We start from the raw sequence: 10,569 nt of genomic DNA on the forward strand, positions 1-10,569 counted from the left end.
TGTGTTGTCAAACACTTCTTCATCCAAATCCCTATAGTTTTGTAATCCTATGGGACATGAGAGGATATATCTTATCCCTACGTTTTTCCTATTTCTGTATTTTGATAATCTTGTGAATCAAAGAGGCCCCTAATGTATAAAAGTACATGTTGGTATATTTTAGTTTGTTTTATTTTGAGAAAAATGTATATAAGCATTGCATACATATAATGTCTAACGTGCCACAAGAGGTTATTTACAAGTTCAACTCACAGCTCGGGAATAATCATAACAAAGTCAATCGTGGTAGCTTTAATGGGACTAACTCATAGCCCAATTTGTACTAAGCAACAGTCATAGTATAATTTGTCTTGTTTATATCTTGAATTAGTACTTAAATTTATAATTAAATTATGTGGCATGATAGTTTTTTGTGTCTATAAACTCATGTTTTCATTACGACTTTTATCGTGGACTAGATTATTGACCGCGCGTTGCAACGCGTGTAAACATTCTATAGTATGTCGGCCCATAATTAACTTTCGTATTAGTGTGGTTGTCTAAATAATTGTTTATCAAATAGCCCGTGATTTACCTATCTGGATAAATTTTAGGATTTTATTTGGGAATCACTTACTGTTTTGCCAAAGAAAAAATAATTTTATTAGGCAAGTTGATAAAAGGCGAGAGAGAAGGGAGAATGTTGGGCGAACGATGATATGGGCGACATAACCTTATGTTCCTTTTAAGTAGGAGAGATTGCTAACATCGGGTGCATCGATTTCACAAAAGAAAATAGGGGTGCACATGATACATTGTATGTAGTCTAGACATGGACACCTGTTTTAAAAAAAACGTTACGAGCAAGAGAATTTTTTTTGAGAAGAAATAGTAAGGCCCCTCCCAATGCTCCACCTTGTACAGGTGCTAAGGTTGCCAAGTAAGCAAAAAAATCTGATGTGACATGCTAGTTAAGAAGAGAGAGTGGTATGATGACCCCGGGAGGAAATGGTGCTAAGCGCGTGTACCTAGGTGGAAGCACAATTCTGAGTCTACAACTAATTAAATGCAAGAAACTTAGCACCCAAAAACTTAGCACATATGCATTGGGGACTTGAGTTGCTAAGGTATTTAATATACTTAGCACCTCATCTAAGCACCTTTGCATTGGAAGAGGTCTAAGAGCAACTCTAGCAGACCCCGCATCCGTTCGGCCCGCAAAACGTGTTTGCAGTTTGCGGGGAAACGCCTTTGCAAGCCTGCGCGCACGGCCGCAGATGCAGACCCCGCAAAGCCGACCCTAAAAAGCATATTCCATGAATATGCTTTTTTACTTGTCGGCTTTGCGGGGTCTCATCTGGCGCAGCTCCTCCCAGCCCGCAAAACCTAAATTTGCACTTTGATTTGATCCAACATAATGCATTTCTTTGCTTTTTCAGTAACATTGGATACATAAAACATCACCAAATCTTTGCTAGAATAGGAAGACCAAAGAAAACAAGAACCACAAGTACGCATTTTAGAAGTTTTCCAACTTCCATGACTGCTCCCACTAGTTGAAACAAAATCTTCTCAATGCACTCATTGTTGATCTGCGGATTCTTGATCTTGCATTCTTCATTCTTCATCTTTGGTTCTGAAGTAGACGTTGCTTCCACTCTAGTTGCACATGCAACCGCATCATTGTTTTCTATTCTACTAAGGAGTGCATCAACATCTATTAACTTTCTTTTTATCAATAAATCAATGTATTGGCCTTCCCAAAACCAAAATGAGCATCCATCTTCCTACACAAAAGAATGACCATGTTCGGAATGAGGATCGGCAATTGAACCAAAAGAATGAGCTATCAAAACGAGCTACAGCAAGTGCACGTACCCCGTTATTTTCGCATTTGAAGAACACCCATCCGGGGTGCTTCGGCATGGCCGAAGTAAGGCGCAGCACTATCTGCGTGCAGTCGTCGCACTGTATGAGCGGCAATGGTGAGCCACAAAGCCGTTGTGCGAGCACCGAGCCCGGTGGGCGGCCGGACTGATCCATGACCGCAAATCGTCGGCGACGCCGGGAGGGTGAACTCGTCCCTGCATGCGGTGATGCGCCCTTGCCGGGGCTGCGGGAGATGCTCTCGGACCACTCCATCGCTTGACGCAGCCACCGGCGACCGGCAAAAGCCAAATCCGGCGGCCGCACGATGAAGGTCCGCAGATCCGCAAATCCGGCGGCCCGCCGACGCAGGGGGAGAGAGGGGAGACCTCGTGCGCGCGGCGGCCTTTCGGCGAGCTCCTGCCGGCTGCTGTCGCCGGAATCTTGGGCGGCGGGGTGGCGGCGGCGCGAGGGGGAGAGGGGAGGTGGTTGGTGGGGGAAAGGGCGGGCTGAAATGTCCCCCCACCAACCACTTTCGCTTATATGCAGGGCACCGTAGCGGCGAGGGGGAAACCCGCGAATACGCGGGTTGGGGCCGAAATTTTGCCGCGCCCCCCAAATTTTTATGCGGGCCGGGGCGAGATGCGGGGTCTGGTCCGGCAGGTTTTTCCGTCCCGACCCACATTTTGACGGTTATTTTCTGAGTCGGGACGGAATGCGGGGTCTGCTAGAGTTGCTTAAAAAAACTACTCTTAAGCCAACCCTACGTCGGCAGCTAACACTGCATCCAGGTCTTCCTGTACGCGTGCCACCATCTCCGTGTCCTCCTTGCATTTTGCACGAGCAGCCAGGTGATGGGCTAAGCTGTTCTGGTTCCGGTTGATGTGATTGACATGAGCATCGCTGAACTTCTCCAGTTTCACTCCTGATATCAACAATAGCGGGATAGCAGGCGGAGAGGTTGGAGGCACCCGGTTGGAGGCACGAGCAGGAGAATTGCTGCTTCAGTAGGTGAGTTCTTTGGCACCGACATCGTAAGAAAAGTGATTTGCCGCTTCAGTAGGTGCCCCCTGCAAAGGCATTTGGATGTGAGCTGTAGTTAGATTAGTTCTTTTAGGGTATAGTTAGATTAGTTGGACCAGCTCTATAGGTAAACGAAGCTTGCAGAAATTCGGAGTTCTGGAGAGGGTCCGGAACACCCCACAATGAGCTCAGAGAACAAATGCAAGATGTGATAAAATAATGGCTGATGTCATAAATATCAAATAGTTTCCCTACAGCCTGCCCATGATTGCACCTAGGAGCACATAGCAGTATATCCTGAAATAAAACGGCTACCTGGAGAACATTTGAGAGGATAAACATATATGCGAGTGCCAATACACGTCTCCAGCTACCGAACACCGATTCCCAGTATCTTGCAAACTGCCAGCTTACTACAGGATTGCGTGTTCCTCCATTTTGCTAGATTTAGTGGTTGCCATGTTAAGTCTCTTTGGTCAAACGCTTACCTTATTCGCCCGCAAAAAAAAAAAAAACAAAAAAAAACGCTTGCCTTATTAGTGGCTGCCATGTAGAGAACTGCTGTTTTGGAACCTGCAACACCGACAATGGCGTGGCGTCAGCGTCACTGCAAATGCAAAAACTCAGTAAAATGCTTGCAGATGCTCAGCGGTATGACCCCGCAGCCTCCATCCATTTCTTTTTACCATCGTTTCCAGTGGCCATCAGTTCTGTATGCACAGGCATATCAGTTCTGGCCGCGCTGAAACTGTGGAACAGAGGACTGTTTTGGTGAACGGAGATTGGAAAAAATGCTAGCAGCTCTGCCTCGTTTACGTTTGAGAACAAGCTGAAGCTCTTCGTAGCTATGGCAGATGTAGATCATATTGTTCCAGCTCAACGGATAGTGTGGCGTCACGTGCGACTGTAACTCCGTAGAAAGCATAGCATGAAACATGGAACCGCGGGATAGAACGGGGGGAAATGGCAATATATGTCTCATGCCACATTGATACTGCATGCTCAGCCGCTCTGTTAAATGCTCGAAATTAACCATCAATCATCTCATACACGTATAGTACATCGAAGCACAACAACACCAAAATGAATGAAAATATTCATGTCAAGGAAAATTCGATCCCGTGGCTCAAGGAAACAGCGACATCAACTAGCAGCAGAAACCGCGTTACTCCGTCGTCGGTCCATCAGTCGCGGCACTGCGTGATGGCGGAGCAGCCGCGCTCGTAGGGGTTGGCCTCCGCGCCGGGGCGGCAGTTGTAGTAGGACGCGCCGGAGTAGGCGCACGGCACCGTGCTGGCGTACAGCGCGCCGTAGCTGATGTACCCCGCCGTGCCGTTGGTGTCGGTGCTGTTGCCGCCGGCGTCCTGCAGCAGCCGCCTCCTCGGGCCGTCCTCGGCGCTCGCGCGGACGATGGGCGCTGCCGCGACGGCGGCGACGGCCAGGACGAGGAGGAGCAGAGGCAGAGCACGGGATGCCATGGCTGTCCTGGTCGCGCGCGTTGCCGGTGGTGGGCGAGGATGCTTTGGGTTTGGGAGACGGCTGAATGCTGATGGCCGGGGAGTTTGTGTTGTGAGCGAGGTTTTAAACAGCACGTACGCGGGTAGGAGGAGCAGGGTTCGTCGGAATGACGGGTGGGTGGCCACTCCGCCGGTTGACTTTGGGGCTCGCGTTAGGACTGGGGATCCACTACCATTTCCGCAGCTGGAGGAGACTTTGCCCGGTCTGCAGGTGCCAGCCGGAACACAAATCAAGATACTAATTGGCTAGTTTATTCATCTCTTTTACTGCCTATGTGTATGCCGGAGCACCAATCAAGATACTACTGGCTTGGATAGTTTATTCATCTCTTTTACTGCCTATGTGTAAGAGCATCTTAATCCGGCCGCCCCGAACCGGCCTCAAACCCGGGCGGGCAGCCCACTCACTGATCGTTCATGAAAATCTACTCAGACAGACGCCACAAACGGACACTAAACGTCCGGACTGACTGTCACCCCTCATATCCAGCCTAAATATAAGGCATATATGAAGCACTCAGGCGCGTCCGTCACGTCGGACTGACACCGGGATCCCACACGGAATCGCTTGAAAACCTGGCGGTCCGATGGACGTCTCCTCTGGTGGGGTGTGAACGCCGTGTGGCGCCGGTCTGGGAGGCCAAATCCGTCTATTTAAACCAACCAGCGCCCCAACGCTAGCCCATCCACCTCCTCCCTCTCCGCACCGCCTGCCCGAACCCATCCACCTCCCCTCTCCCGCTCCGCTCTCTTCCCACGCTCTCCGGCTTCGCCATGGTCCGGAGGAAGATAACCACCTACGCCATGCTCATGCCGGAGCACCGGTACGAGATCCACCAGGAAATCCGGGCAAGGCGCGCCACGTGTGCCGCCCGCATCGCTGCCGGGCTGCCTCCGGATTCGCCTGAACCGAAGGAGGAGGAGGGAGAGGAGCAACTGTTGGCTCCGATGGAGGACGACGAGGAGGCGGAGCAGCCGGAGCAGGACCTGGCACCGGCTACGGGCTTCAACATCGAGTAGGCGGATGCGGACTTCGCCGTCGCCCAAGCGGACGAGATGGTGGAACAGCAGGCCATCCTAGAGTCCATCCGGGATGAGGCCTATGTGAAGGCCAACCGGCGGTTCATCTGGCAGGAACGGGCGGCGAGTGGCGCCCTCTTCGACAAGGTCGAAGCGGGCATGGATGCGCAGGCCGCCGCGGAGGAGCCGGAGAAGTTGGAGCTGCGGCTACCGCCCATGTACCTGGCGCCTGGCACGAAGATAATGGACATCTCTGACAAGGAGTAGGCTAGTTGATCTACGTAGTGCGTAGGACTTTTTTTTCTTTGCATGTTTTGTATGGATTTAAGATTTCTACTATGAGGTATCCGGATGCAGATGCAAAAAATTTAAGGCTTGATCGGTCAGTGTCCGCGGACGCACCCGGGCGCGTCCGCGGGTGTTTGAGGGCTCGGATTTGCCAACTGGACTCGTCCCTCGTTTATCTGATGGACAACATCCAAGCTGCCCCCAACTGAAAAATTGCATCCAGACTCCTCAAACCTAGCCCAAATGACAGGGCTGTCCAACATCCCTTAAATCCAGCTCATGTAGGGTAGATATAAGGAGGTCTGTATACACCCATACACAACCTTCACGTCGGACCGTCCCATGTTGGATCACCTCGACACCACATAAACCCCACCTCATTCCCATCTGGATCAAACCCTAGCACTCTTGACCGCTTCACTCCCCTTGCGCTTCACTTTGGTCTGCGTCCATCCCTTCCCTGCGCCACCATGTCTGACTCCGACAGGGAACCCGACCCCATTGGCTGGGACGTGCTCACCAGATCAGATTCGAGCTCCGCCACAGATGACGAGGAGCTCGTCCTACGCGTCGCCCTTCGCTGGCCGCGCATGGATAGGGGTGGGAGCTCGAGCTTTGTACTCTCCTCGGTGGCCCGGAGGGGCAACTCAAGCTTCATGCCGACCCCGCGCCAGCCCGTGCAGTCTGCGCCCTTCTTGTTGAGGCGGCGAGGTGAGCCGTGGTGTCCGACACCTTCAACCCCTGCACCCTCATGGACCAATTTGGGTGCTTGTGCTTGTGCTCGCACCATCGAGCCAGCAATCGTAGCTCCTTGAGTCGGATGCATGGGTCGCTCACCACGCAAGGCACAGGGCGGCGTGATAACCCACAAGTATAGGGGATCAATTGTAGCCTCTTTCGATAAGTAAGAGTGTCGAACCCAACGAGGATCTAAAGGTAGAACAAATATTCCCTCAAGTTCTATCGACCACCGATACAACTCTACGCATGCTTAACGTTCGCTTTACCTAGAACAAGTATGAAACTAGAAGTACTTTGTAGGTGTTGTTGGATAAGTTTGCAAGATAATAAAGAGCACGTAAATAAAAGCTAGGGGCTGTTTAGGTATAGCGAGTGTGGAAAAGTGGTGGTAGGAGTTGCGGAATTGTCCCTAAGCAATTGACTACTTTACTAGACCGATAGCAAGTTTTATGTGGGAGAGGCCACTGCTAGCATGTCATCCCTAACTTGGAATTCTATGCACTTATGATTGGAACTATTAGCAAGCATCCGCAACTACTAACGTTCATTAAGGTAAAACCCTACCATAGCATTGAGATATATTGGCCCCCCTTCAATCCCATATGCATCAATTTCTATGCTAGGTTGAAGCTTCTGTCACTCTTGCCCTCCAATACATAGTCCTATCAACATACAACTAACCCTATGGTGTGATCCACGCGCGCGCTCATATGATGGGCACCAAAGGACAGCAACATAGCCACAAGCAAATTAAACCAATCATAGCAATTCAGCAATTACTGATATGACAACGAAAATCTATTCAGACATCATAGGATGGCAACACATCATTGGATAATAATATGAAGCATAAAGCACCATGTTCAAGTAGAGGGTACAGAGGGTTGCGGGAGAGTGGGCCACTGTAGATAGATGGGGGAAGGTGATGGAGATGTTGGTGAAGATGACGGAGGTGTTGGTGTAGATCACGGTGATGATGATGGCCCTGGTAACGTTCCGGCGCCACCGGGAGAGAGGGGGAGAGAGCCCCCCTTCTTCTTCTTCTTCCTTGACCTTCTCCCTAGATGGGAGAAGGGTTTCCCCTCTGGTCCATGGTCTCCATGGTGTGGGAGGGGCGAGAGCCCCTCTGAGATTGGATCTATCTCTCTATCTTTCTCTGTTTCTGCGTTCCAGATTCTGGCCTTTCACCGTTTCTTATATTCCCGGAGATCCGTAACTCCGATTGGGCTGAATTTTGGACACGATCTCTATCCGGATATTAGCTTTCTTGCAGAGAAAGAAGGGCACCAACCGCCTTATGGGGTGGCCACGAGGGCCCAAGGCGCGCCTGACCCCCTAGGGCGCGCCCTCCTGCCTCGTGCCCCCCTAGAGCGTCGTCTCGCGTTGATTCTTCTTCCCAAAAATCATGAATATTCCAAAAAAATCTCCATCAGTTTTTATCCTGTTTGGACTCCGTTTGATATGGGTTTTCTGCCAAACAAAAAACATGCAACAAATATGAACTGGCACTGGGCACTGGATCAATATGTTAGTCCCAAACATAGTATAAAAAGTTGCCAAAAGTATATGAAAGTTGTATAATATTGGCATGGAACAATCAAAAATTATAGATACGACATAGACATATCAGCATCCCCAAGCTTAATTCCTACTCGTCCTCGAGTAGGTAAACAATAAAAAAGATAATTTTTGATGTGGAATGCTACCCTAGCATAATCTTGACCATAAATATAATCATGGCATGAATATTAAGACACGAGTGATTCAAAGCAATAGTCTATTGTTTGACATAAAAACAATAATACTTCAAGCATACTAATAAAGCAATTATGTCTTATCAAAATAACATAGCCAAAGAAAGCTTATCCCTATAAGATCATATAGTTTGGCCATGCTTCATTTTCGTCACACAAAATGCTCCCATCATGCACAACCCCGATTTCAGCCAAGCAATTGGTTCATACTTTTTAACGCGCTTTAGCCTTTTCAATCCTCACGCAATACATGAGCGTAAGCCATGGACATAGCACTATGGGTGGAGTAGAGTATGATGATGGAGGTTGTGTGGAGAAGACAAAAAGGGAGAAAGTCTCACATCGATGCGGCTAATCAACGGGCTATGGAGATGCCCATCAATTGATGTCAATGTGAGGAGTAGGGATTGCCATGCAACGGATGCACTAAGAGCTATAAGTGTATGAAAGCTCAAACTGGAAACTAAGTGGGTGTGCATCCAACTTGCTTGCTCATGAAGACCTCGGGCATTTGAGGAAGCCCATCATCGGAATATACAAGCCAAGTTCTATAATGAAAATTCCCACTAGTATATGAAAATGATAACTCAAGAGACTTTCTATATGAAGAACATGGTGCTACTCTGAAGCACAAGTGTGGTAAAAGGACAGTAATATTGCCCCTTCTCTCTTTTTCTCTCATTTTTTTATTTTTTTATTTTCTCTTTTTTGGTGGGCTTCTTTGGCCTCTTTTTTTATGTGGGCTTCTTTGGCCTCTTTTATTTTTTATAAAGTCTGGAGTCTCATCCCGACTTGTGGGGGAATCATAGTCTCCATCATCCTTTCCTCACTGGGGCAATGCTCTAATAATGATGATCATCACACTTTTATTTACTTACAACTCAATATTACAACTAGATACTAGAACAAAAATATGACTCTATATGAATGCCTCCGGTGGTGTACTGGGATGTGCAATGATCTAGCATAGCAATGACATCAAAAAATGGACAAGCCATGAAAACATCATGCTAGCTATCTTACGATCATGCAAAGCAATATGACAATGAATGCTCAAGTCATGTATATGATGATGATGGAAGTTGCATGGCAATATATCTCGGAATGGCTATGGAAATGCCATAATAGGTAGGTATGGTGGCTGTTTTGAGGAAGATATAAGGAGGCTTATGTGTGATAGAGCGTATCGTATAGGTTTGGATGCACCGACGAAGTTTGCACCAACTCTCAAGGTGAGAAAGGGCAATGCACGGTACTGTAGAGGCTAGCAAATTGCGGAAGGGTAAGAGTGCGTATAATCCATGGACTCACATTAGTCATAAAGAACTCATATACTTATTGCAAAAGTTTATTAGCCCTCGAAGCAAAGTACTACGCATGCTCCTAGGGGAAGGGTTGGTAGGAGTTAACCATCACGTGATCCCGACCTCCACTCGTAAGGAAGGCAATCAAAGAACACCCCATGCTTCAAATTTGTCACACAACGGTTACCATACATGCATGCTACGGGACTTGCAAACCTCAACACAAGTATTTCTCAATTTCACAATTACTCCAGTAGCACGACTCTAATATCACCACCTTTATATCGCAAAACTATTGCAAGGAACATATCATATTCAGTGATCTACAAGTTTTATGTAGGATTTTATGGCTAACCATGTAAATGACCAATTCCTGTCATCTCTCTAAATAGATATAAGTGAAGCAAGAGAGTTTAATTCTTTCTACAAAAGATATGCCCACGCCCTAACAAATATAAGTGAAGCAAAAGAGCATTCTACAAATGGCGGTTTTCTATGTGAAGGGAAATAGGCAATCCAAACTTCAAAAGATATAAGTGAAGCACATGACACATTCTATAAAGCCATACTCAAAAGATTTAAGTGAAGTGCAAAGAGCATTCTATAAATCAACCATGGACTATCTCATACCATCATGGTGCATATAAGAAAAGTGAAAACTAAATGCAAAAGACGCTCCAAGATTTGCACATATCACATGAATGAAACGAATCCGAAAACATACCGATACTTGTTGAAGAAAGATGGGATGCCTTCCGGGGCATACCCAAGCTTAGACGCTTGAGTCTCCTTGAATATTTACTTGGGGTGCCTTGGGCATCCCCAAGCTTGAGCTCTTGCCTCTCCTCCTTTTCCTCATATCGAGACCTCCTCTATCTTCGAACACTTCATCCACACAAAACTTTAACAGAAAACTCGGTAAGATCCGTTAGTATAATAAAGAAAATCATTACTCTAGGTACTGTTGCAAACCAATTCATATTTTGTTTTTGCATTTTAGCTACTGTAATATAACTTTTCCATGGCTTAATCCACTGTTAGAAATCGATAGTTTCATCAAAACAAGCAAACTATGCA

General features: G+C 47.6%; 1 protein-coding gene across 1 annotated transcript; it reads right to left on the minus strand.

Moving 5' to 3' along the window:
• Nucleotides 1-3,878: 3,878 nt before the first annotated feature.
• LOC123040682 (protein RALF-like 19) lies at nt 3,879-4,467 on the minus strand. The gene has a single exon (XM_044463456.1). It carries the CDS (start codon nt 4,344-4,346, stop codon nt 4,053-4,055), a length of 294 nt encoding a protein of 97 aa, XP_044319391.1. The 5' UTR covers nt 4,347-4,467; the 3' UTR covers nt 3,879-4,052.
• Nucleotides 4,468-10,569: the final 6,102 nt, after the last annotated feature.

The sequence above is a fragment of the Triticum aestivum genome, chromosome 2B, assembly GCF_018294505.1.
Source record: "Triticum aestivum cultivar Chinese Spring chromosome 2B, IWGSC CS RefSeq v2.1, whole genome shotgun sequence".
Lineage (NCBI taxonomy): Eukaryota > Viridiplantae > Streptophyta > Magnoliopsida > Poales > Poaceae > Triticum > Triticum aestivum.